General features: G+C 46.8%; 1 protein-coding gene across 4 annotated transcripts; it reads left to right on the plus strand.

Moving 5' to 3' along the window:
- Positions 1 to 438: 438 nt before the first annotated feature.
- On the plus strand, positions 439 to 27716 carry GPRC5A (G protein-coupled receptor class C group 5 member A). 4 transcript variants are annotated; one of them, XM_004052758.4, is made up of 4 exons: positions 439 to 1187; positions 18146 to 19074; positions 21963 to 22021; positions 22326 to 27716. In XM_004052758.4, the coding sequence occupies exons 2-4, from the start codon at positions 18153 to 18155 to the stop codon at positions 22416 to 22418; spliced, it is 1074 nt and encodes a 357-aa protein (XP_004052806.1). In that variant the 5' UTR covers positions 439 to 1187; positions 18146 to 18152; the 3' UTR covers positions 22419 to 27716. The 4 variants fall into 4 exon arrangements, with proteins under 4 accessions (XP_004052806.1, XP_018894773.1, XP_055214682.1 ...); XM_019039228.3 differs by having other exon boundaries at positions 754 to 1187; positions 18130 to 19074; XM_055358707.2 differs by lacking the exon at positions 439 to 1187 and adding an exon at positions 1348 to 1558.

A 27716-nucleotide genomic window follows, 5' to 3' on the forward strand; every position in this document is an offset into this window, starting at 1 on the left:
GGGGTGTGGGGAGAAGTGAAGAGAAAGCTGGGGAGCCCTGGGCCTTCCCCCATTTATTCATATGCAGAATAATCCAGATTAGTTTACCAAGCGCGCTGATAACCACTTTAAAAACAGAGTCCCTCCTGCCTCCCCGTGGCATGGGGTAGAACCTGGCTTGAGCCCCGACACAGGCGGGCAGCCACTCCAGGATCGTTCCACACGTAAACAAAGACGAGTTTCGGTCCGATTGGCTTGATCCTGGAAGAGGAGTGGGCAGTGGAGGGAGGGGAAACCAGGCACCAAAGCAAATTCCTTCATTTCATAATTTCATCTGGCGCCCCCGTTCAATCAGCCTGCATTGTCGAGGCTTTAGGAGAGGCAGTTAGGAAAGGAGAGATACTGATCTCTCAGCCCCAGGGCAGCACTAATGGTGCCTGTCTAGACTCTGACAGGTGGAGCTGCTGAGCTAACTACGGACCTGGTGGAGAAGTTTTCCTTGGCTTTCACGTGGCTTTGGCTGGGGAGCCCTGAGAAGGTGGCTGCCTCCTTTTTCTTAAGCCTGGCTTCCCATACGGCAGTGGCTGGGGGAGAGTGATGGAGAGAAAGGCTAAGCTAAGGTCAAAGAAAGTGGAGGAAGGCTGGCTTGTCCCGCTGGACTTCACGGCGGAGCTGCTGCAATCTCGCGGGCTGGGCCCTTGCCCCGGGTGGACCAGAGTGCCTGCGGGGAGGCGGGTGTGGCTCCCCCGGGAGGTGACAGCTGGCGGGGCCCGTAAGGAGCTGGTCTGCTCCGGCTTCCCTCTCGTAGCCGGCCCCCTGGGACCAGCGCGTGAGCACGTCTCGGAGGAGTCCGATGCGCTGGGCAGGGCCGGGTGGTCACCCCCGCCCAGCTTCCAGGGGTGACTGTGCCTCTGACGTCAGACGGTTTTTGGGTCATTCCCTGGCACGGGGACTTTATTTTCATAACAGCATAAAGTGCCGTGGAACTGGAATAGGCGTGTCCTCTCCCTCGACCCTCCCCCTCCTTGTCCCTCTGCTCACCCCTCGCTCGTTCCCTCCCTCCGGCGAGGGCCGCCTTTATAACAACTGCTCAGAGTGCGAGGGCGGGATAGCTGTCCGAGGTCTCCCCCAGCACTGAGGAGCTCGCCTGCTGCCCTCTTGCGCGCGGGAAGCAGCACCAAGTTCACGGCCAACGCCTAGGCACTAGGGTAAGTGAGGCGCCAGGAGCCCAGAGCGCTCGGGCCTCCGGATTTAAATCGTCTGGGGAGAGCGGGGCGTTGGGAGGGGTGGGATAGAAGAGGAGAGAAATCCTGGTAATGGAATACAGTTGGCTATGAGAAAAAAATTCCCTAGGAAACAGTTCCTCTAGTTTAACAACGCAGATTTTTTTTTTTTCCTTTGCGGGTTTCCTAGGCTAAGATAGAGGCAGAGAGCAAAGAGATAATCAGGGTAATAGTTTCTGCTCGGACACATTCTACAAACTTTGAGTAGATGGAATCCGGCCAGGCAGGAGGTGAGCAGCTCTGGGATCACTCTGAAGGAAAAGAATAGAGGGAGAAAGATCTCAGAGGACCCGAAGGTACTGGGAGTGGAGGGGGAGTGGGAAACAAGGGGCAGGGGCAGGAGGGAGGACACGGTGACAGCTACTATTTTACCCAGATGCTGCAAAAGGCCTTCTGAGTTTTGGGAATTAGATCTAGAAGCCCATCCCTTTTCTGTTGATGTGTGGGCGGTCAGTTCCACTCTGGTGTGCCTTGAGTTGCTCAGGAACCTGGGACAGATGAAAGTTGAATGTGCACTGAGAGCGCACCTTCCACTACCGACTTTATGGATAGGATTTGGGAATAGCATAGATGCTGTTCAATCTGGTCCCTTAAACATCCATGGGGAAGGCTGGCAAATAGCTTTATTTTATTTTTTGAGATGGAGTTTCACTCTTGTTGCCCAGGCTAGAGTACAATGGTGCGATCTCAGCTCACCGCGACCTCCACCTCCCGGGTTCAAGCGATTCTCCTGCCTCAGACTCCCGAGTAGCTGGGATTACAGGCATGCGCCACCACTCCTGGTTAATTTTGTATTTTTAGTAGAGACGGGGTTTCCCCATGTTGGTCAGGTTGGTCTCAAACTCCCGACCTAAGGTGATCTGCCCGCCTCAGCCTCCCAAAGTGCTGGGATTACAGGTGTGAGCCCCCGCGCCCGGCCACAAATAGCTTTAAACATCCGTGGGAAAGGCTAGCACATAGCTCTAAATATCCATGGGAAAGGCTAGCACATAGCTCTAAACATCCATGGGAAAGGCTAGCTAACAGCTGAAACCTGCTCAGAATCAAGGAATTTGAAGGACTTTCCATTCCTGACTTCTTTCCAGGCTGATTTTCTCCTCAGAGGCTTGTGTAAACACCACACCTGTTGAAGGGTTCGGCGGAATCAGCCACTGCTGTGGGTTCATTCCTGAAGGGGAACACTTCAGCTACTTCAGATACAATGGGCTAGGGACCACGGGAGGGGTGAGGGCGGAGGGGGCACACACCCTCCAGGTTTGCATGCCGGTGTCTGCTAGGTGAGGGAAGGAATGAGGGGAAGGAAGGGCCGGGAGAGGCGCTACGTGGGAGACAAGGGGCCTCTCCAAGGGTGTGGAGAGGTGAGTGCTTCAAGGGCAGAATGGAATGAGCAGAACCCTTTGGTTTCCCGGGAAGAGCTCTCAACCTTGAGTCAGGAAGACTGATTTCTCCTCCCAGCTCCGCAGGAACATGGAACTGTGATCAGGCAAGGGGCTGGGCCTGAGTTCCTCATAGGGGTCTTGGGGAGGCCCCCAGTTTCCCCTCCTGTGTTTCGATTCTAGCCCCTCTCCATCTGCACACGTCGCCTTGGAAGTTCTCTTTAGAACTGGTTTTTTTGTATTCTAGTCTTGAATGGTAATCGAAGACAACAGGGTATGAAGAACAATTTTGACGGCGTGATTTTATTCTTCTCATTCTGGGTCCACTACTATTTAAAGTCCAAAGATTAAGCTGAGGAATTAATATGGTAGTATAGTAAACAATAAATTGAATAGTATTTTTGCTTGAGGAATCTTTGACTTACTGAGTAGTTCAGGGTGTTTGCTTATTTTATTCTCATTTTTATTGCACTGTGGTCAGACTATATGGTCTGCACATTTCTTATTTTTGAATTCCAGATTTGTCTTTGTATTCTAAATATGTTCATTTTTGGCAAATGTTCCATTTGGACCATGAACCATAGTTCCTATTAAGCAATCATAATAGAGTAGGGATGGCAAACTATGGTCCATGGACCAAATATGGCCTATAGCCTCTTTCTGTAAATAAAGTGGTTTGTTTTGTTTTGTTTTGTTTTCGTTTTTGTTTTTTTTTTGAGATGGAGTCTCGCTCTTATTGCCCAGGCTGGAGCGCAGTGACGCGATCTCGGCTCACTGAAACCTCTGCCTCCCGGTTTCAAGCCATTCTCCTGCCTCAGGCTCCCAAGTAGCTGGGATTACAGGTGCCCGCTACCACGCCTGGGTAATTTTTGTATTTTTAGTAGAGACAGGGTTTCACCATGTTGGCCAGACTGGTCTCAAACTCCTGACCTCAGGTGATCTGCCTGCCTCGGCCTCCCAAAGTGCTGGGATCATAGGCATGAGCCACAACCTGTAATCTGCTATTTTACTAAAACATAGCAATGCTCATTTGTTTATGTATCATCTATGCTGCTTTCATGCTACAAATGTGTGGCTTGCAGAGTCTAAATTGCTTATAACCTGGCCCTTTATAGAAAATCTATGCTGATCACTGATATAGAGGATCTGAATTATATGATTAGTAATGGAGGTCTAATAAGATATGAAGATAGAGAATATTTCTATTTAAGTATCCATAGAACATTTACACAATTTTACCATGTTCTTATTCATATTGTATATTTTATCTGCCAAGGACTGGTAAAGAAGTATGAAAGTCTCATGCAACTATAGTATTGCCTTTGGGTTCTCCTTGTATTTTCAGCAGTTATTTATTTATTTTGAGACAGGGTCTTGCTCTGTTGCCCTGGCTGGAGTGCAGTGGCACAATCTTGGCTGACTGTAACCTCCACCTCCCAAGCTCAAGTGATCCTCTTGCCTCAGACTCTTGAGTAGCTGGGTCTACAGGCACCTACCACTACACCTGGCTAATTTTTAAATTTTTTGTAGAGATGGGGTTTTGCCGTGTTGCCTAGGCTTGTCTCAAACTCCTGGGCTCAAGCAATCTTCCTGCCTTCACTTCCCAAAGTGCTGGGATTATAGGTGTAAGCCTCTGTACCCAGCCTTCAGTACTTTTTGTTTTATGTATTTTGGTGCTATATTAGTTGGTGCATAAAAGTTTAGGATTTTTTTTTTTTTTTTTTTTTTTTTTTTTTTTTTTTTGAGACAGAGTCTCGCTCTGTCACCCAGGCTGGGGTGCAGTGGTGCGATCACGGCTCACTGCAAGCTCTGCCTCCCGGGTTCACGCCATTCTCCTGCCTCAGCCTCTTGAGTAGCTGGGACTACAGGTGCCCGTCACCATGCCTGGCTAATTTTTTGTATTTTTAGTAGAGACAGGGTTTCACCGTGTTAGCCAGGATGGTCTCGATCTCCTGACCTCGTGATCCGCCCTCCTCGGCCTCCCAAAGTGCTGGGATTACAGGCGTGAGCCACCGTGCCCGGCCCAGGATGGTTTTATCTTCAGTATAGAGCATCCCTAATTGTTATAAAACAAGCCTTTTGGTCAATATAATATCTTTTTGCTTTGATTACAACTTTGTATGATATTAAAACCTTAACTTCTACTTAATTATTTTACCTTGAACAACTTACTTAACTTTGTGCCTGACACATAATACTTGTTAAATAAATATTATCTGTTAGTATTTCTTCTTTTTATTTTCATTTCTTTCTGTTCTTTTGCTTTTAACTCTTGTGTATCTTTTTGTTTTAGGTTAGGTTCTTCTAGGTATGATATAGTTTAGTCTTTTTTTTTTTTCAAAATAAAACAGTTACCATTTACATTTCTTGTAATAATAGTTACTTGTTGTCATCTAATTTTAGGCCATATGGTTTGGTCATCTCCATCTCCTTCTGCATTAGACAGTATATATCATATTTTTAGATCTACTAGGCAACTGAGTAGATGGTAGTGCCATTCTCATGGCTTTGAAAGATAAGCTTGTAAGGACAGGTAATCAGTTTAGCTTTGAACTTGTTGGATCCAGTGAATATTACCCTTATGTATCAGAATGAGATATTTAAATGAAGAGATCTTTGAGAGCCTTAAGATAGTATACTAGTAGAGGGCCGGCGCGGTGGCTCACACCTGTAATCCCAGCACTTTGGGAGGCTGAGGCAGGCAGATCATGAGGTCAGGAGTTCAAGACCATCCTGGCTAACACAGTGAAACTCCGTCTCTACTAAAAATACAAAAAAAAAAAAAAAAAAAAAATTAGCCGGGCGTGGTGGTGGGCGCCTGTAGTCCCAGCTACTCGGGAGGCTGAGGCAGGAGAATGGTGTGAACCCAGGAGGTGGAGCTTGCAGTGAGCCAAGATCGCGCCACTGCACTCCAGCCTGGGCAACATAGCGAGACTCTGTCTCACAAAAAAAAAAAAAAAAAAGATAGTATACTAGTATACTTTATTTTCCTATTTTCTGGAAATTTCATTTCTGTGAATTCTGGGCATAAGAGATTTAGAAGCTTCACTCAAATATTAAGCTTTATTTAAAAAGATGATTTCCAGTATTTCATTTTATATTCTCATTAATCAAGTCTACATGTTTTGTTTAGAGTAACAGGAAGATGGTAATACGCCCAGGGAACTACCTGGAAGTGTAGAAATTGGGATGAACACCGTGGTTATACTTGTTTTGATCTGCCTGTGGTGCTATGATGACTTATTTTCTCTCATTATTGCATAGAAACTCAATTCAGTGATGTTATTCAGATGTTATTCATAAGTTATTGCCATGATTCATCACTTTTATGTCATCAGAGTCGGGATGGCTACCCAGAATAGGGGATCCTGGAGATTTCCCTGTAGACGCTTTGCATTTATAAATAATCCTTTATCAAGGGCAGAGGGATTTCTGTAGGACTTCTCCCTTAGAAGAACTCAGCCTGAGTAGAAATATGAGGATTAACATCAGCACATATTCATCTCCAAAAAATTTTCCTCCCCATTACTCACACTTGCAAATAAATAACTTGCTTTGGGTAAATATTCAGCACTCAGTCTTAGTCCAAAGCATTTGCTCAGCAATCACTGTGTAGAGTACAGAGTAAGGGGGATACCAACAAATAGAAGTTTGCTCTATTTTCTTAAGAAGCTTGTTGTCTGGCCAGGCACGGTGGCTCATGCCACCTTCCTATCTTCCTAGGAGATAGATGCCACAAAGAAGCTTGTTGTCTGATAGGCAGCTCAGCAGTGATATTAATTTGTAATATGTAACACAGATATGGAAAAACTTGAGTGCCAAGAAATATTTAATTGTAAAAACCACGAAGAGATCGACACATTTAGAGTGCAATAGGATTTCAAGTCCAGGTGCGATGGCTTACTCCTGTAATCCTAGCACTGTGAGAGGCTGAGGTAGGTGGATCACTTGAGCCCAGGAGTTCGAGACCAGCTTGGCCAACATAGCAAAAACCTGCCTCTACTAAAAATATAATAATTAGCTGGATGTGGTGGCGCATGCTCGTAATCCAAGCTACTTAGGAGGCTGAGGCACAAGAATCGCTTTAACCTGGGAGGCAGAGCCTGCAGTGAGCTGAGATCATGCCACTGTACTCCCAGGCTGGAGTACAGAGCAAGACCCTGTCTTGAAAAAAAAAAAAAAAAAGGCTATAGGATTAATAGTAATAATGATAATAATTTTAAAAACTCATGATAGAGGTTAAATCTTGGGCAAAGTTTTGCAGAAATATGGTAAGTGGATCATAAATAGGAGGGAGAGGATCTTTCTGGTTAGGAGAATAATTCATGTGTTGAGGCAAAGAGCATGAGAAGACCTTAAATGAACCCACATTCCCTTCCAGATGGAAAATACGGAACTCTAGGAAGATTTGCTTGCCTTGCATAGAGGTGGAGATGGGAGTTAGGAAGGAAGGAGGAGATAGGTGGGAGGACTAATTGGAGAAAGGCCTTGAAGCTCAAACTGGGGCTGGATCTGCCGTGACAGACAAAAAGGAGCGAATACGCTTCTTTTTTTTTTTTTGAGACCATGTCTCGCTCTGTTGCCTAGGCTGGAGTGTAGGTGGCATGATCTCAGCTCATTGCAGCCTCTGCCTCCTGGGTTCAAGCGGTTTTTGTGCCTCAGCCTTCTGAGTAGCTGGGACTAGAGGCGTGAGCCACCATGCCTGGTTAATTTCTGTATTTGTAGTAGAGATGGAATTTCACCATGCTGGCCAGGCTGGTCTCTTAACTCCTGACCTCAGGTGATCTACCCGCCTCGGCCTCCCAAAGTTCTGGGATCACAGGTGTGAGCCACTGCGCCCGGCCGATAATTTCTTTTTAACCTCCTTTGCGGACTCCTACCTAGATGAGATGGTGCTCCACATGGTTCTGTCCTTGGCTTCCCATGTGATCTTGTCTCCTCTTGAGGCTTCAGATACCACTCTAGGTGATGACTGCCAGTCTGTGCTTACAGCCCAAACCTCTTTGGAGCACCAACCCATATGCCCACGGTGCAGAGACAGCACAACCCAGTGTCAAGGAGCCTGGCTTTTAAGAGTCATGTAATCTTGGGCAAGTTATGTAATTTCTCTGTGCCTCAGTTTCCTCAGCTGTTAAAGGGAGGCATAATAATAGGGTTGTTGTGAGGATTAAATAACACCATATATGGCCAGGAGCAGTGGCTTGTGCCTGTAATCCCAGTACTTTGGGAGGCCGAGGCGGGCAGATCACCTGAGCCTCAGGAGTTGAAGAGCTGCCTGGGCAACATAGCGAGACCCCACCTCTACAAAAAATACAAAAAGTAGCCAGATGTGGTGGTGCACACCTGTCCCAGCTATTCAGGAGGCTGAGGTAGGAGGTTCACCTGAGCCCAGGAAGTCGAAGCTGCCGTGAGCTGTGATTGTGCCATTGCATCACTCCAGCCTGGGCAACAGAGAGACTTTGTCTCAAAAGAAAAGAAAAAAAAAGAGAAAAGAAAGGAAACCATATATGGCTCAGAGGAGACTCTCAAGAGGACTTGGGTCTTTTGACTCTTGTTATTCCTGGATAGCTCCACTTGCAGGTCACATATTTATCAAAGACCCAACAAAGCTACACTTAGCATTTCTCCTTGCAAGCCTGTATTTCTAGGCTCTGACAATGGTGCCACTCAGTTGCCTAAGCCAGAAATCTGGGAGTTAACCTGGGCTTTTCCATTACCAAAGCCCTGTCTCTTCTACCTTCATAAAAATCTCCTACCATTTCCTGTTCATCTTTCATGTTTCATCTCCCTGCTTTCTTCCCTAAAGCATTAAAAATTAAAAATAATTTTTTTAAAACCCCACTAGGTAGAATGGGTCACTGTTTTCCATGTGCCCTCAGCATTCCTAATGTATTCCATAACTTCTTAGTTGTATGTCAGTGTGATTATTATTCATTCCAAGGGCAGTGGCCACAATTTTATATTTATTTATTTATTTAGTTTTTGTTTTGAGACAGGGTCTCACTCTGTTGCCCAGGCTGGAGTGCAATGGCATGATCATAGTTCACTGCAGCCTCGAGTTCCTGGGCTCAAGCAATCCTCTTGCTTCACCCTCCGAGTAGGTGGATCACAGGTGTGATCCTGACTAAATTAGCACCCGGCTAATTTTTAATTTCTTTTTGTACAGCGGGGGTCTCACTATGCTGCCCAGGTTGGTCTCAAACTCTTGGGCTCAAGTGGTCCTCCCATCTCTCGGCCTCTCAAAGTACTGGGATTACAGGTGTAAGCTACTGCCCCCGGCCAGGGTTGCTTGTTTTGGAGACTTCTCAGCAAGCCAATGCTTGAATATATGGTGGTTTAAATGGAGAGAGGTTGGGGTCAGGGAGAAAAGCTCTAGAGATGATGACAGTGATTTAGAGGTGAAAAGGAGGATTGAATTATGATTATGACTACTCAAAGAGCTATTCTTTCTGACCATGTGACACTGGACATGTACCTTCCTCACTCTGTTAGGTTTCTCCCCTATAAAATGGGCTGTAGGAATGTTAAATGAGATAATGGATGGAAAAGCATGTAAATGAGAGAATATGTGTAAAAACACATAACTACTCAGCATAGTGCCTGACTCATAATAGGACTCAGGAGGTGACAGTGGCTGTCATTATTCTTACTCATAATTACATCATGACTGTTATTACTACTGATTGAATGTAGCAATTCGAGAATAGAGAAAAAATGAAAATGCTAGAAAGTCACACATTTTCGGGGCTGGGCTGGCGCGAAGACACATTTTGACAGAATGAGAGAAATCTCATAGGAAGGAAGACAAAGTCAGTTTGTCTTTGCAAGGTTCTGGGCCCCAGATGATTCATTCTCAGATGCTCTGGGAAGGACTGCGTAGAATAAGCATGGGCAAACTTCCAGGCCTAGTCACAAGCAACTCTAGACACTTTCCCCATCTCTCTGGTTGCGAAGAGGAGTCTCAGGTTAGAAACCCAAAGCGGGAGACTCATCACATGTTCATGTTTGTCCCTGCACAGTGGTCAGTGCTGTGTGTCAGTCAAGGCCACGTCTAGGGTCAGTGCTGCTCCAGGAGCCTCTGGCTTTGTCCTTCAGGTGGGCAGTCCCTTGGTGTGTCTCTTCTTCAGACCCTTCAACCTTACCTCTAGCCCTGGCTTTTAGTTTGGGTAGGAGTTTGTGGCACGTACTCTTTTAATGACAGGAGATGGGGCAAGAATGAGGATGAGGGGGAGAAAGAAAGACATCTGGAAGTTTTGTACATGAAGCTCCCCAGGTGGGTGAACGGTGGAGCTGAACATGAGTTCAGACCACGTAGTTCAGCAGCGTGTCCTGCATTTTATAGATGAGAGGAAGCTGTGAGAGGTCAAGTGACTTACTTGTTCACACAGCCTGGCAGCTGAAACCCCTTCTCCCTAAAGGGGAGGAGGAACAGAGGACTTGGAGTTGACCCAAGAAATGACTTCGCCCTCCTCTTCCTTTCCTCCCTCTTCCTCTTGTTCTTATTCTTCCCTTCCCTCTCCCTCTTCCTCACTGGTTTTTTAAACCTTTCTTTTGGGGCCGGGCACAGTGGCTCAGGCCTGTAATCCCAGCACTTTGGGAGGCCGAGGCAGCCCTGAGGTCGGGAGGTCGAGACCAGCCTGACCAACATGGAGAAACCCCATCTCTACTAAAAATACAAAATCAGCCGGGTGTGGTGGCACATGCCTGTAATCCCAGCCACTCGGGAGGCTGAGGCAGGAGAATCACTTGAACCTGGGAGTTGGTGGTTGCAGTGAGCTGAGATCACGCCATTGCACTCCAGCCTGGGCAACAAGAGTAAAAACTCCGTCTCAAAAAAAAAAAAAAAAAAAAAAAAAACCAGAAAAACCCAAAAACCAAACAAACAAAAGAACCAAAAACCCCTTTCTTTCATGCCTAGATTCATTCCAAAAAGGTTTAAGACAGCACCAAGTGATTCCAGGATCTCAGCTGTGGGCATCCTTGTGTTACTGGATGGCTGTGTGTTAACTGTTAGCAGCTGGAATAAGTGAAGAGGGTCTCGTCCTCATACTCAAAGTCCTTTTGCTCATGCCCAAGGCCAGAGGCTACTCATGCTGAAACATTACCATCTCCCTCCAAAGTGCAGGGTTTAGTCACTGAGTGCTGGGTGGAGCACATGACTGGATCCCAGTTAATCCCTCCCTGCTTACCAGTAAAACCTCAGGATTCATGCTTTCCTGGGAGCCACCTGCAGCCACTAAGATAGGAGCGGGGTTCAGACATGGCCAGGCGCTCCTAATCTCAGACCCAAAGTACAATTTTTGGCAGCCTGCATGAGAAGGAGGGTGGGAGGAAAGGTGGTTAGAACTAAGGGTAGCAGCCTGGGGGCTTGAGAGGAAACCAGGCACAGCCCATCCTACCCTGTCTCACGAGCAGCCCGTCCTCCTCCTGACTCCCCTTACCCCACACACCGAGCGCCATTCTCTTGCTGCCTCATCTATTCTGGTTAGGTACTTACTGAGCATCAGGTGCTAGGCAAGTGGCTGGGGAGAGACAACGTTTTAATGACTCAGTCTCCGCCTGCACAGAGCCTTTGAGTCTAGAGGGAGACACAGACTTACTGACAGGCTGGGTTGTGTAATAAGTGCTACGGGAGGAAAAGCTGAGAGTGTCTGAGAATTTATGAGATGTGTGTCTCATCAGACTTGGGCATCAAAAAAAAAAAAAAAAAAACCATCTTGGAGGAAAGGACCTCTACGTCAAGTGAAGGGTGGGGTCCATTTGGTCTTTATAGGAGCAAGTTCTTTGTTGGCTGGACTCTAGATCTCCCGTCCTTTGACTTTGGTTACAAATAATATCCAAACCACCGCTAGTCTCATTCTCTTTTCTCTTTCCTGCTCTAGCCCTTTGCTCCTCTCCCAGGGTGTTTCTCTAGCTCCAGACAGTTCATATTCCTAAATGCTGATCACTTCTCTTTTCCCTCTCAAATATTGCTTTCTAGAAATCATTTTCAGTTTTTCAGAACCCTGTCCATCTCTTCCAATCCCCTGGTGTCTTTCCCTTACCTGGGTCATTCTCTGGGCAACATGGCACCCTTTCAGTGCAGACTTGTTTATTAATAACTCCAGTGAGTTTTATTTTCCTCTTACTAAATTCAAAGTACTCAGAACATTTTAGACTTGTTGAGCAATCCCTATCAGCTTAGGGATGGGGTTGGGGAGGCTAACAGAGGTGAATTAAGAATGATAATTCCAAACTAATTAGTCATCCAGATTAAAAAATAGACTAAGATGGTTTTTTTTTAAAAAAGACATTTGTGAGAGAATTGGGAAATATGAATCCTAACTAGATAGTTGATAATAAAGGATTCTTGTTAGTCATTAAAGTGTGGTTAAGAAGGAGTTTTTATCTTTTAGAGAGACATTCTAGACTGGACATAGGGGCTCACACCTGTAATCCCAGCAGTTTGGGAGGCCGAGAGAGGGAGGATCCTTTGAAGCCAGGAGTTCAAGACCAGCCTGGGGAACATAGCAAGACTCCATCTCTACAAAAAATAAAGATTAAAAAAATTAGCCAGGTGTGGTGGCATGCGCTTGTAGTTTCAGCTTCTTGTGTGTGCTGAGGTGGGAAGATACCTTGAGCCCAGGAAGTCAAGGCTCCAGTGAGCCACAGTCACACCACTGCACTCCACCCTGGGTGACAGAGTGAGAATCTATCTCAAAAAGAAAAAAAAGGGCTGGGCACGGTGGCTCACGCCTGTAATCCCAGCACTTTGGGATGCCAAGGGGGGTGGATCACCTGAGGTCGGGTATTTGAGACCAGCCTGATCAACATGGAGAAACCCTGTCTCTACTAAAAATACAAAATTAGCCGGGCATGGTGGCGCGTGCCTGTAATCCCAGCTACTCGGGAGGCTGAGGTAGGAGAACCGCTTGAACCTGGGAGGTGGAGGTTGCCGGGAGCCGATATCGCGCCATTGCACTCCAGCCTGGGCAACGGGAGTGAAACTCCGTCTCAAACAAAAAAGAAAAAAGAAAAAAAAATACACATACTATTTATAGATAAAATTATGTGATGTCTGAGACTTGCTTAAAAATAGTCTAGGGAGTGGGGTGGGGAATGCAGACGAAGCAAAATTGGCCATATAGTAATAATTTTTGAAATGAAGTGCTGGATACATGGGACTCCATTATAAAACTTTCTATAATGAAAACAAGTTTTTTTTTTATTTTTTTATTTTTTTTTTGAGACAGAGTCTGGCTCTGTCGCCCAGGCTGGAGTGCAATGGCGCGATCTCGGCTCACTGCAAGCTCCGCCTCCTGGGTTGACGCCATTCTCCCGCCTCAGCCTCCAGAGTAGCTGGGACTACAGGAGCCCGCCACCACGCCCGGCTAATTTTTTTATGTTTTTAGTAGAGATGGGGTTTCACCGTGTTAGCCAGGATGGTCTCGATCTCCTGACCTGGTGATCCACCCGCCTCGGCCTCCCAAAGTGCCGGGATTACAGGCGTGAGCCATCGCACCTGGCCAATGAAAACAAGTTTTTTTTTAATTTCTAATTTTTTAAAAATAGACACGGTCTTATTCTATCTCCCAGGAAGAATTGCAGTGATGTGATCACAGCTCACTGCAGCTTCGAAATCCTGGGCTCAAGCAATCCTCCTACCTCAGTCTCTTGAGTAGCTGGGACTACAAGTGTGCCGCTCCGCACCTGGCTAATTTTTACATTTTTATTTTTCTAGCGACAGTGGTCTCACCATCTTGCCCAGGCTGCTCTTGAATTCCTGGGCTCAAGCGATCAGCCCGCTTCAGCCTCCCAAAGTGCTAGGATTAAAGCCACTGGGCCTGGCCTAAATAATGTTTAAAAGGAACTTCAAGAACTATTTCTCCATTCCCCGTTGCATGATTGGGAGGAGGGAGGTGGAGGTGACATTTGGGGAAACTGGTTTTTTCTTCTCTTTACACCCACTGCCATTACTTTTGTTGGATCCTGGTCTCTGGGTTCTGTAAGGCCCTGAGACTCAGCACCCTCCTGCGCAGCTGCGCTGGAAGAGGAGCCTATAGGTTCTAGATGGGGGCTCTGCCTTACCTCCTGTCTGTCCAGTACCAGAACTGTTCTTGAGGCAAACACCACATCAATCTCTGTCAAGATTTAGAGTCATCAGGTTCAAAGTCCCTCATAACGATCCAGTCCTCATAACAATCAGGTAATTATGAAAACAACTACTTGTCCACAAACAGTAATACCTGATGGGTGGGGAAGGAGCAATTGGCAGGGAGGGGCAGGGAGAGGGAGAGATCAAAGGGAAGAGGGAAATACCTTTCCTGCTAGACAACACCCTGGTGATTAATCTGCCGGGGTGTGGAGAGACACAGTGAAGTGCACAGGGCCTGAGTTCCTTCCCCTCGCCGCCCTTGAAGGAAATAGGGTCTTCCTCTTCCACATTCACGGTGTAGCCTGGGAGAGCCCTCATACCTCCTCTTTCCTATGTCAAAGAGGGGACCAAAGAGGGGACATTTGTAGGCAAGACGGATCAGACTTGGGTGCTTGGATTGCAGGGGCTGTCTATATCTGAACCTCATTTGCCTTTTTCTTCCTGTTTCTCATTCTGTACTGCCCTGTAGAGGTATAGCCCATTCTTTGTGCTCTGCTTGTGGTAGCGATGGCTGTGGTGTAGATTCCAGGAGGGTAGAGTGTGCAGGTGACAGACCCACTGTGAGGGAAGGAGGTGGGAGGCCTATGACCATAGTGACAGGTGCCATCTGTCTCTCTCTTCTACTGTGGTAGAAGTGGAAACGTGTCTGTTTCTGCCTTTACCACAGAGTGCTTAGAGCAGTGATCAGCACATAGCGGTGCTCGGTAAATATTTGTTGAATGAATGACTACATAAAATAAAGTTAAGATTGGAGAGCCAAATTTTATTAAAACTCAGGAAGATCGATTTAAGCTATATCTGGTGTCACTTTAACACACTATACATAATATTGTAATAATATATATTCACATGATATTCACATATGTATCATACATATGTATGTATATATATATATTGCATATATACATATGTACAATCTTTTCCTACTTGCTATATGAATTAAATAATTTTGGTAAGATGACTCTCTCTTCTAGTGGAAAAGAAAATTTTGTGGTTTTTTTTTTTTTTTTTTTTTTTTGAGATGGAATCTCTCTCTGTCACCCAGCCTGGAGTGCAGTGGCATGATCCCTGCTCACTGCACCTCTGCCTCCCGGATTCAAGCAATTCTTCTGCCTCAGCCTCCTGAGTAGCTGGGATTACAGGTGTGTGCCACTATGCCCGGCTAATTTTTGTATTTTTAGTAGAGACAGGGTTTCGCCATGTTGGCCAGGCTGGTCTCAAACTCCTGACCTCAGGTGATCTGCCCGCCTTGGCCTCCCAAAGTGCTGGAATGGCATGAGCCACTGTGCCTGGCCAAGAAGGTTGTTTTTTCTGAGCTGTTTTTTCTGCTCTAAGGAAAGAGGCAGGATTCAGGGGATGCTTTGTATCTTTTCCTGCTTCCCAACCCCAGTCCTTCCTCTTGTTTTGGATTTCTTGCTGCATCATCTCTGTCCTTCTTTAGGGCTGGAGGTGACCTCTGTGAGCCTTCCCTTCCTCTAACTCTGGCCTCTTTCCTGCCGCAACATAGTTCTCTTCTAGTCCGTTCAAAACTTTTTAATGCCATGTGAACAATCTCATTGGGAAACAAAAAACTCAAGAAAAAAAATCCCATGCCCAAAAAGCATGGAACACAACAAAACGAATAGTGTAGAAGACACTTAAATAAGCAATAAAATAATTTGAATGAAATTGTTGACAAACTGGACTGTAGTTATGTCTAGCCTTGTTGAATCTCAACATCTTATTCGACATTGACTTTGGAATTTGTGAGCCACCTGTTTTGAGGAAATGGGGACACTCCTTTCTCTTTTCCAATTTCCCAATTTATCTTCCCACTTGTGCCCTGAATCCTGAGGACTTAGATTTCCTAGGGGTATGGTCAAGGAGCTGGGTCTAAAATTCACACAAAGATTGTAGGGGCAGAGAAAGAAGCCTTTCTCCTGACAAAGGACAGATATATGGGAAGTAAACTGTAATACAGTTAGTGGATTCCTGATTATCCGAATGAGTAAGTAGATTTCTCACTTTGTGGATGGTCCGTTACCTGGGATCTCCTATCCTCCTGGGGCTGAACTAGGAGAGTGGAACCAGAGTTATAATGAGGCATCTGATGAGGGGAGGGGTAGGGAGAGAGAGAAAGAGACGTAGAGAGGAGAGAGAGAAGGATATCTCAGATCTCATTTTAAGGCTAATTTGAGAGGAGACATGTAGAGTACTTGAGAACCTGGGTCCTGGCACCAGACAACCTGGATTCAGATCCTGGCTGTGCCATTTCCTGGTTGTATGATGTTGGGCATGTAACTTGACTTCTCTCTGCCTCAGTTTCCTCATCTGTAAAATAGGATAATAGTTTTACCTCATAGGGTTGCTATGAAATGAAGTAAGTAATGTATATATAGAGTGATTAGAAGTAAAAATTCGAGGCCGGGCGGGGTGACTCAACACCTATAATCCCAGCACTTTGGGAGGCCATTGCAAGAGGATTAATTGAGCCCAGGAATTTGCGACCAGCCTGGGCAACATGGTGAAACCCCATCTCTACAAAAATACAAAAATTAGCGGGGTGTGGTGGCACACGCCTGTAATCCCAGCTACTCAGGAGGCTGAGGTCGGGGGAGGATGGCTTGAGCCCAGGAGGTGGAGGTTGCAGTGAGTTGAGATCCAGCCTGGGTGACAGAGCGAGGCTCTGTTCCCCCCATCCCCCCCAAAAGGAGTAAAAATTGGAGCAATACTAAAAATGAACATGTTAGCTATGAAGATTATTTTTTGTTGGATTACCCGCTATTTATGTGCCATCCAGGACGTTCCTCTTTATAGGTAGCCAATTTAGAGCTGGTTATGACAGACAAGACCCCTTTCATAACTTTTTGGAATTAGTGGAGCCATCTTTACACATCTTAAGGAGGAGGCGGGGCACGGTGGCTCACACCTGTAATCCCAGCACTTTGGGAGGCTGAAGGAGTTTGAGACCAACCTGAGGTCGGGAGTTTGAGACCAGCTTGACCAACATGCAGAAACCCCATCTCTACTAAAAATACAAAATTAGCTGGGCGTGGTGGCGCGTGCCTGTAATCTCAGCTACTCGGGAGGCTGAGGCAGAATTGCTTGAACCCAGGAGGTGGAGGTTGCGGTGAGCCAAGATTGTGCCATTGCACTCCAGCCTGGGCAAAAAGAGCGAAACTCCGTCTAAAAAAAAAAAAAAAAAAAACTCAAAAACAAATCTTAAGGAGGAGGGGCAGAATAATTCTGAACCACAGAGCCTAAGAAGAGGACCCAGCCACTGGCTCAGAAGGGAATGCTCGGCCTTCTGTAGAAAAATCTACTATTCAGAGACCATCATGGGTAACACGGTGAAACCCCATCTCTACTAAAAATACAAAAAAAAAAAAAAATTAGCCGGGCATGGTGGCACATGCCTGTGGTACCAGCTACTCTGGAGGCTGAGGCAGGAGAATCACTTGAACCCGGGAGGCGGAGCTTGCAGTGAGCCGAGATCGTGCCACTGCACTCCAGCCTGGGCGACAGAGCGAGACTCTGTCTCAAAAAAAAAAAAAAAAAAAAAAAAAAAAAAAGAGGAAAGAAAAATCTACCATTCAGATAACTCCTCTTATCCATGAGAGAATAGGATGCTTACAAATGATAACTGTATCAGGGCCAAAGGTAGAGGCTGCAACATTATGATTAAAGTGTTAACTTCAAGTTTAGATAGTTCCATGTTCACTAATTTCTAAGAAAACACTAGCAAAAAAATATCAGGAACCCTGGCAGGTTATTTGTAATATATACATGTATATATATTTCAAGAGACAGGGTCTTGCTCTGTTGCCCAGGCTGGGGTGCAGTGATGTGATCATAGCTCACTGCATCCTTGAACTCCTGGACTCCAGCGATATTCCCACCTCAGCCTTTTGAGTAGCTGGGACTACAGGTGCGTGCCACCATGCCCAGCTAATTTTTTAATATAAAGATGGAGTCTTGCTATATTGCCCAGTCTGGTCTCAAACTTCGGAGAGCAAATGATCCTCCTGCTTCAGACTCCTGAAGTGCTGGGATTATAGGCATGAGCCAACACGTCCAGCCCTGTGAAGTTTTTTGAGATTAGGCTTCAAAATACCTCTTCAGAGTGTTAGGTTCTCTGGCTTTAAGGTAAATATTAATATAGTTAAACTGGGGGAAGGGACATATGGGATTTCTTCCTGGTTCTTCAACAGGTTTTAGAATTTACTACAGGAGGTAGGGGAAAGTTAGTAGCTTTACTTAATGTAGTAAGCTCAAAGTCAAAACCCTGGCTAAACATGCAAAATTGGTTTCCTAATCCTTTTTTAGTCTTCTGTGTCTGAGGACTGTGTTAGGAGATTCAACCTTCTCCCCACTCCAGCATTTCTTTTCTGCAGGTCCAGAATGGCTACAACAGTCCCTGATGGTTGCCGCAATGGCCTGAAACCCAAGTACTACAGACTTTGTGATAAGGCTGAAGCTTGGGGCATCGTCCTAGAAACGGTGGCCACAGCCGGGGTTGTGACCTCGGTGGCCTTCATGCTCGCTCTCCCGATCCTCGTCTGCAAGGTGCAGGACTCCAACAGGCGAAAAATGCTGCCTACTCAGTTTCTCTTCCTCCTGGGTGTGTTGGGCATCTTTGGCCTCACCTTCGCCTTCATCATCACACTGGACGGGAGCACAGGGCCCACACGCTTCTTCCTCTTTGGGATCCTCTTTTCCATCTGCTTCTCTTGCTTGCTGGCTCATGCTCTCAGTCTGACTCAGCTCGTCCGGGGCAGGAAGCCCCTTTCCCTGTTGGTGATTCTGGGTCTGGCTGTGGGCTTCAGCCTGGTCCAGGATGTTATCGCTATTGAATATATTGTCCTGACCATGAATAGGACCAACATCAGTGTCTTTTCTGAGCTTTCCGCTCCTCGTCGCAATGAAGACTTTGTCCTCCTGCTCATCTACGTCCTCTTCTTGATGGCGCTGACCTTCCTCATGTCCTCCTTCACCTTCTGTGGTTCCTTCACGGGCTGGAAGAGACATGGGGCCCACATCTACCTCACGATGCTCCTCTCCATTGCCATCTGGGTGGCCTGGATCACCCTGCTCATGCTTCCTGACTTTGACCGCAGGTGGGATGACACCATCCTCAGCTCCGCCTTGGCTGCCAATGGCTGGGTGTTCCTGTTGGCTTATGTTAGTCCCGAGTTTTGGCTGCTCACAAAGCAACGAAACCCCATGGATTATCCTGTTGAGGATGCTTTCTGTAAACCTCAACTTGTGAAGAAGAGCTATGGTGTGGAGAACAGAGCCTACTCTCAAGAGGAAATCACTCAAGGTACAGATGCAGCCTGGCTAGGCAGAGAATCCCTTGTAGAAAGGTGGGGGGAGAATCATAGGATATTATAACTGTAAGGAACATGCAAGATTTTCCAGATTATACCCTTGATAGAATAGATAAGTTCCTTAAGGCTCAGATCTTGCTTAAAGTCGTCCAGCCTGTTAGAGACAAGTAGAACACGAAGCTGGCCTCTGGAGTCTTTATTGAGTACTTTGTACAATTGGTGTAGACTGGGAGAGCCCTCCTCACTTCCCCTTTCTTGTGCTGTAATTTCCTGTGGGGCAGAACACCTCAGAGGTTTCTGTGCATCAAAATAAGATGCAGCAAAGACATGGAAAAGGGATAACGAGACAAATTCCCAGCAATAAGTAGGTGAGGTTGTGTTTTTTATAAAAGATAACGAGGCATTCCTTCCAGAAATGTGGAGCCTTTGTAGATTTCAGTGCATAAAACCAAGCCATGATTTCCTGCAGTGATCACAGAGCAGAGAAGGGAGAAAGCCCTTTTATCACAAACCAGCAGGAAGTCTCTGTAAAATTGGTAAGGATTCTGGTTTAGTGCGAAGAACCACATTTTTTATGTATGTTTCTGGGCCCATGGGAAGGAACAGATCATATTTGACATACAAGAATCAAATGATTCAGGCCAGGCATGGTGGCTCACTCCTGTAATCCTAGCGCTCTGGGAGGCTGAGGTGGGAGGATTGCTTGAGCCCAGAAGTTTGAGACCAGCTTGGGCAAAATAGCAAGACTTCATCTCTATTAAAAAAAAAAAAAAAAAGAATCAAATGATTTTGCTTTTATCTGGAGTTGAGAGAAGCCAGATGTTCTCGTGTTGTTTTCATAAGCAAAAGAGGCTAAACTGATGGCCAGAAAGTACTCCTGCTCATAGGGACCTATTCACTGGTCTCCAGGGTTTACACTGACCTTTAAGTCTAATCACAGGGGGTGGGTGGTTTTGGGATAGGAATGAGGAACCTCCAAGGCCACGTTCTTAGCTCCAGCTAAAAATAGGTCTTTCCTTTGCTCTTAAGCCTGAGGTGTGGAACTTACTGGTGCTACTCACTGCAGCTATGGTCCCTGTCTAGGGCACTTGGAAGTCTGAAGGGAGGCGGAGGAGGGCAGGAGGGGTTATTTAACCACCCAGCCCCTTCTGTCCGTTCCGTGGCTTCACTCCATCACCTCACTCCTGTACTTCCTGTTCTCATTCACTGATGAGTCTTCCTTCCTTCATTCATTTCAAGGGCCACTGTCAGCTTTCTCCCTTTAAATGCTTCTCTGGCCTCCATGCTTTGCTGCTCACTTTCCTCCCTGGGTCCCCTGAGCCACCCCATCCCATCAAATCCATCCTGAGCCCTTCCACAGTTGGAACCAACAACCTCTGAAGCTTTGCTTGCAGTCCAGATGAACCAAGTCGCTGTGCTTTCCTGCCTGTGCCTGTGCTCCAGGTGTGTCTGTCCTCTGCCTGGTGTGGCCATCTCCCTCTTCTGCCCTTCTCCAGGATCAGGCATTCCCCAGTTTCCCCTGGTAATCACTCCACCCTGTGCATCTGTAGGACTTTGAAATGCTCTTATCAGGGTCTGTCTCATTGCACTGTTATTTATGTACCTGTCATATGTTCCTTACTCTCCAGTGTCAGCTGCAAGGAGGGATCATTCTGGTTAATCCTTATGTGCTTCACCATCTCTCTCTTTTTTTTTTTTTTGAGACAGAGTATCGCTCTGTCACCCAGGCTGGAGTGCAGGGACACAATCTTGGCTCGCCACAAGCTCTGCCTCCCAGGTTCAAGCAATTCTCCTGCCTCAGCCTCCCGAGTAGCTGGGATTACAGACGTGCACCACTATGCCCAACTAATTTTTTTGTGTTTTTAGTAGAGACGGGGTTTCACCATCTTGGCCAGGCTGGTCTCGAACTCCTGACCTCATGATCCGCCCGCCTAGGCCTTCCAAAGTGCTGGGATTACAGGCTTGAGTCACCGTGCCCGGCCACGATCTTTTACATAAAGGCGTTTAAGTGTTTGTTTGGCAAATTGGGCCCATAAATTTGGTGGGAAATAAATGAATTGCTTTGAACTGCATTCATGATGATTGCATGTGTTTATCCTTGTTTCCCAAGCCTTTGGTTTTCCCCAAAAACACAGAAAACAGTTGCTCATCAATCCTGCCTCTTCCCAAAGAAAATGATACAAATATATACATATTTTCCTTGTCAGGCAGTTGAAATAGGTAAATCCCCAGTGAGATTCACTCTAGGTGCACCCCTGGCCAGATCTATATCTGAAATGACTGGTTTTTATGACTTTTTCTTTTTTTTTTTTTGTTTGAGACAGAGTCTTGTTCTGTCGCCCAGGCTGGAGTGCAGTGGCACGATCTCGGCTCACTGCAAGCTCCACCTCCTGGGTTCACACCATTCTCCTGCCTCAGCCTCCCGAGTAGCTGGGACTACAGGCGCCCGCCACCACGCCTGGCTAATTTTTTGTATTTTTAATAGAGATGGGGTTTCACCTTGTTAGCCAGGATGGTCTCGATCTCCTGACCTTGTGATCCTCCCAAAGTTCTGGGATTACAGGCATGAGCCACCATGCCCAGCCCATGACTTTTCAAATGTGCTTTTGAAGTGGTCCTAGGATGAGGTGGGGCTCTGGTGAAGTTCTGAAAAGGGGCATCCCTAGTTATCGTAGTTATTCATTCATTCAACCAATACTGTGTTTGCTTTGTGCCTGGTCCTAGGCTTGAGGACCTAGTCTCTCTCCCTCCAAGAAACTTAAGGTCTGCTGGAGAGACAGGCAATTAAATGGGCAAGATGTCACACTGTGATAAGTGATACAATGGGGTGAACATAGGTGGGGGCCCCAATGGTTTAATTTCTCCTCTTCCTCCGTTTCAGGTTTTGAAGAGACAGGGGACACGTTCTATGCCCCCTATTCCACACATTTTCAGCTGCAGGTAAGTGATTTTTTTCTCCCTCTTCATCAAAGGCATTAGCACCTCAGGAACACTGATCCTTTGGAAACAGACGATGTTAACTTTCTCATGGCCCCGAGATGGCCACTTGAAGGAATGATGGGTCTTCTTTCCTCTAAGCGACCTCATGGGGTTAGTGGGTAAGAATGAGTGCTTGGCATAGAGAGGACTTGGGGGTGGGAGGCCTGGGAGAAAGGGAAGGAAATGAGACTCCTGCCCAGACTGGAGACCTGTTGAAATGGCAGGAACTGGAGTGGGTTTCACGATATGACTGTTTCCTTTTCAGAACCAGCCTCCCCAAAAGGAATTCTCCATCCCACGGGCCCACGCTTGGCCGAGCCCTTACAAAGACTATGAAGTAAAGAAAGAGGGCAGTTAACTCTGTCCTGAAGAGTGGGACAAATGCAGCCGGGCGGCAGATCTAGCGGGAGCTCAAAGGGATGTGGGCGAACTCTTGAGTCTTCTGAGAAAACTGTACAAGACACTATGGGAACAGTTTGCCTCCCTCCCAGCCTCAACCACAATTCTTCCATGCTGGGGCTGATGTGGGCTAATAAGACTCCAGTTCTTAGCGGCGCTGTAGTATTTTTTTTTTTTGTCTCATCCTTAGGATACTTCTTTTAAGTGGGAGTCTCAGGCAACTCAAGTTTAGACCCTTACTCTTTTTGTTTGTTTTTTGAAACAGGATCTTGCTCTGTCACCCAGGCTTGAGTGCAGTGGCGGGATCACAGCCCAGTGCAGCCTCGACCACCTGTGCTCAAGCAATCCTCCCATCTCCACCTCCCAAAGTGCTGGGACAACAGGCGTGAGTCACAGCTCCCAGCCTAGGCCCTTAATCTTGCTGTTATTTTCCATGGACTAAAGGTCTGGCCATCTGAGCGCACACTGGCTCACACAGCTCTAGGGGCCTGCTCCTCTAACTCACAGTGGGTTTTGTGAGGCTCTGTGGCCCAGAGCAGACCTGCATATCTGAGCAAAAATAGCAAAACCTCTCAGCCCACTGGCCTGAATCTACACTGGAAGCCAACTTGCTGGCACCCCCGCTCCCCAGCCCTTCTTGCCTGGGTAGGAGAGGCTAAAGATCACCCTAAATTTACTCATCTCTCTGATGCTGCCTCACATTGGGCCTCAGCAGCTCCCCAGCACCACTTCACAGGTCACCCCTCTCTTCTTGCACTGTCCCCAAACTTGCTGTCAATTCCGAGATCTAATCTCCCCCTACGCTCTGCCAGGAATTCTTTCAGACCTCACTAGCACAAGCCCGGTTGCTCCTTGTCAGGAGAATTTGTAGATCATTCTCACTTTAAATTCCTGGGGCTGATACTTCTCTCATCTTGCACCCCAACCTCTGTAAATAGATTTACCGCATTTACGGCTGCATTCTGTAAGTGGGCATGGTCTCCTAATGGAGGAATGTTCATTGTATAATAAGTTATTCACCTGAGTATGCAATAAAGATGTGGTGGCCACTGTTTCACGGTGGTGGCAGCAGTTACCAGTAGTGAGCATTAGACTCCGGGGGATAGAACACGGGCTGCCCTGAGAGCTTCATGTTGGAGCTGAAGTTCAAGGTTCACTTCCTTTGGGTTTGTACTTGACCCTTCTTCATGTGTCTCTCCTGTTGCCTCTAAAACAAGTGTGTTTCCCCTCATTTTTGAGGCTGTCAATGGTGTGAGAGCCAGGATCATCACGGGGCCTGAGGTTTTACTCCAGAAAGGCAGAGGAGTGGCAACCTTGGCTTGGGGTTTGGCAGCCCAGGAAAGGCAGGGAGGAGAGCTCAAAGCCGGTTTCATGTTTCACCCAAGGTCTAATTGTGGGAGAGGACAAATCCAGATCCCCTGTTTGACAGAATTAGTTCACAAATGTCTCTCGGCAAAGACATGTGACACCTAACCATGATAATTGACTTAATCCAAGAAAGAGCTCTGTAGGGCAGAGCAATAGGAAATCTCTCTTTCGTTATGGAAAAAAAATAATCCCTCTACATAGAAACTGAGTGACATGTAAAAATGTGTAGCTAAGTCAGGGAGTTACTTCCTAAGAGCCTGACGCTCTGCTTTTCATCAAAAGGAAAAACCAGTGTGAGGCAGAGGCGAGGGAGGTGGAGGTGAGCGGATGATGTGCTGAGTTAGGGATGTTTATATGCCGCAAAGGTTTGGTTGGTAGGCTTCGCACTAAGATTCGCCTGGCTTTGTACTGAAAAGGGGGAAGGACACATAGTGACACAGATCCTTCTGGTCTTTCCCAGGAGGTGTGACCTAATGAGGTTTGTTGTGAGAAGAAAGCAATGTGGTTTCACATATATTATCTATCATAGGCTAGGGACTCAAGAAATGCATATTCCCTCCCCACTTTCTTGCTCTCTTTCCTTCCTTCCTTCCTTTCTTCCTTCTTTCTCTTTCTCTCTCTCTCTCTCTCTTTCTCTTTCTTTCTTTTTGAGATAGAGTCTCACTCTGTCACCCAGGCTGGAGTGCAGTGGCATGATCTCAGCTCACTGCAGCCTCCGTGTCCTGGGTTCAAGCAATTTTCGTGCCTCAGCCTTCTGAGTAGCTGGGATTACAGGTGTGCGCCACCACGCCTGGCTAATTTTTGTATTTTTAGTAGAGACGAGGTTTCACCACGTTGACCAGGCTGGTCTTGCCCTCCTGATCTTAAGTGATCCGCCCGCCTTGGCCTCCCAAAGTGCTGGGATTACGGGTGGGAATCACCATGCCCAGCCTCCTTTCCATCTTTTCTTTCCTTCTCTGGTCTTCATACTACCAACCAAGCAAGGGAGGAGGAGTAAAAGGTAAAATCACAAAATACTCTGGATCGGCATTTTTTTTTTTTTTTTTTTTGAGACAGGGTCTAGCTCTATGGCCGAGGCTGGAGTGCAGTGGCACAACCATAGCTCACTGCAGCCTCAACTTTCTGTGCTCGAGTGATTCTCCTGCCTCAGTCTCCTGAGTAGCTGGGACCACAGACGTGCACCACCACACTCGGCTAATTTTATTTTTTCAGAGATCGGAGGATAGGGAGGACAGGGTGTCAAGAACAGCATTTTTACCAAGTTGATATAAAAATGAAACAGGATCCAGGCATGGGTCTTTACACTGATAGTTACAGTAAGTTTTAAAATCTGAGCAGCAATTTGAATTACTTCTTGAAAAACACACAAAATATATTTTTTGTAGAGGTGGGGGTCTTGCTCTGTTGCCCAGGCTGGTCTTGAACTCGAGATTCTCCTGCTTTGGCCTCCCACAAGTACTGGGATTACAGGCGTGAGCTACTGCACCCGGCCTGCTTTCTTTTTAGGGAAAAGGATCTGTGGGAGCTTTTATCCCCATGGCTGCCTTCCTCAAGTCAACCTCTTTCCCCAATGGCATCATCTCTGGACTGTTGTTTCTCCTTCTTCCTTCTTCCTTCTCCTCCTCCTCCTCCTCCACCATGCCCGGCTGATTTTTGTATTTTTAGTAGAGACAGGGTTTCACTATATGGGCCAGGCAGATCTCGAACTCCAAACCTCGTGATCCACCTACCTTGGCCTCTGAAAGTGCTGGGATACCTTGGCCTCTGAAAGTGCTGGGATTACAGGCATGAGCCACCGCGCCCGGCCCCGTTGTTTCCCTTCTAAGAAACGCAGTGGTCTCTGGAGTCTGCAGGAGCAGGCCAGCCCTGCACTGAACGCCTGTTCTTGCCAGGTGGCAGAAGGTTGCTGCTCATTTGAGCAGTACCTGTCACCCCTCCTCCCCCTGCTGCGGCTGTTAACTCATCTTCAGGTCTCACACTTTCTGCACATAAATAAGCTATTTTTAAAAGTTATTATTTTTTTACTCTTTCTTTTCTTTGGAGAGGGTACCAAAGGATAGCTGTTCTGTTTAAGTAGGGACCTCTCATGGCCTACAGGCTTTGACATCTGAGAATCAAACTGGAGAAGATTCCGAAGCCGTTCTTATAAGTGTCTCCATCTCTACCTGGGCTGAAATGGAATGTGCAAATGTAGCCCAGCCTGGTCCTTGGGTGTTGCCAGTTGATTGATGACTGGGAGCCAAAGTGGCATCTCCTTTGACCTAAACGGGCGATGACGAAATAAAACTCAACAGCCTTTCTCTCATCTTTCATTGTGAGATGCGAAATAGAGCGTGTCTCTCTGCCTCTCATTTTAGGCTGAGGCCGTCCAAAGCGGCCATTTCCCACGTTTCCACTAGATGGCGCTGACACTTCAGGCATCAACCCTCAGGGCCTCTGAGCCTTGCAAAGGCAGCCACTTAAAGCCGCTTTCCTGTGTGGGGCACCAAGCTGAGCTGCAGACACTCAGTAGGCGCGAGGCAAATGCGTCCCATTTTAAGAGGCTTTATGAGCTCTTTGCTTCCTCCCTCCCACTATCTTTAAAGAATTGCTCTCCATCTCCTTTGGCAAAGTTCCTTTGCCCTTTGTCTTATTTTTGTGAAACCCTCCAAGGTATTTCCAGTACATTTGCATGCAATCTGGCATCTTTACGGACAACGGTCTCATATGCTGTTGTTGTTAACGTGGACTAGTATTTATGTGTTGAGAACACTGGCTGTTTGTCAGGAAAAGTGTGCCAAAACAAAGAGTACGGCCGGCCCTGGAAATGCATCAGCAAAACCCATTTCCCCCGTGCACTCATTCTGAGCTTCCTTCCTTCATTTTTGTCATTACTGCTGAGAACTGGACTGTGCCCAGCTGACCTTTCCCTTCCTTGCCCTCATCTTGCTGCCAGGGTCTGCAGGTTTTCCACCGTCCTGGCACCAGTCTGAAACATGGGATTATTTCAGAATTGGAGGTGGCAGCTTCAGAAAAAAATCCTCGTGTGTTGACTGCTGAGATCCAGGAACTGGGAAATCAACCCCCAGTTTGTAGATTGCTCTCTTTGGAAATTCTGTGGCCCAACCTCGTGGCTGTTTTCTGGAATTCCTTCTATCGGGGCAGACAGTGCTGTGCCCTTCTTGACTTCAGGATGTTCCAAGGATGCTGCTGGATCTGTGTGTGTGTGTGTGTGTGCGCCTGACCCTGATTTCTGCAACCTCCAGATTTCTTTCTTGACCATTCAAAGTGGAACAGTCCAGTGCCAAAAATTTTAGAGTTTGAGAAGGTCACAGAAATCCTCTAGTTGGTGCCTCCACAGTCTTCATTTTACAGAGAACTCAGGGCTAATGGAGTTAATGCAACTAGATCAGGGTTTTGGGTCTGTGTTCTTTCTGCCGTCAGCACCTGTGTGGTCAATTCTGGACACTTCCCAGAGAAGCCTTTGAGTAGAGAATCCTACTCAAATTTCACTGTATATTTTAAGCATTCCTCTCCTTTCCCTTTGCCTCCCCTGTTGCCTTTTCTTCCCCTGATTTCTCCTCTGGTCATCTCCTCTCCCTTCTGCGTGTAAGCCATGGGAAAGGGATGAGGGAGGACAGCTTCTGGTTAAACACAGGTCCCTCTTCCACATCAAATGAACACTGGCTTCCTGGGACAGAAGGCCTTCAAAGGAGGGATTGCAAAGCAAGGCAAAGCGTTCTGTCTTCATTTTCCCCACCCCCATGAGACAGGACTGATGGAGAGGGTGGTGGGGCAACACTGCTTAATGGATGCCTTTTCACATCATTTCAGTGTTTAGCCCTCATGACTGTATTTTCTAATCAGAGACAATAACATTTTAAATAAAACAACGACAAAGAAGTCTGAA

Source organism: Gorilla gorilla, chromosome 10, assembly GCF_029281585.2.
Source record: "Gorilla gorilla gorilla isolate KB3781 chromosome 10, NHGRI_mGorGor1-v2.1_pri, whole genome shotgun sequence".
NCBI classification, from domain to species: domain Eukaryota; kingdom Metazoa; phylum Chordata; class Mammalia; order Primates; family Hominidae; genus Gorilla; species Gorilla gorilla.

Coding starts and splice junctions, on each gene's coding strand:
- GPRC5A (XM_004052758.4), top strand. CDS start 18,153: ATGGCTACAACAGTCCCTGATGGTTGCCGCAATGGCCTGAAACCCAAG. Junction 19,075..21,962: donor TCAAGAGGAAATCACTCAAG/GTACAGATGCAG, acceptor CCTCCGTTTCAG/GTTTTGAAGAGACAGGGGAC. Junction 22,022..22,325: donor CCACACATTTTCAGCTGCAG/GTAAGTGATTTT, acceptor TTTCCTTTTCAG/AACCAGCCTCCCCAAAAGGA.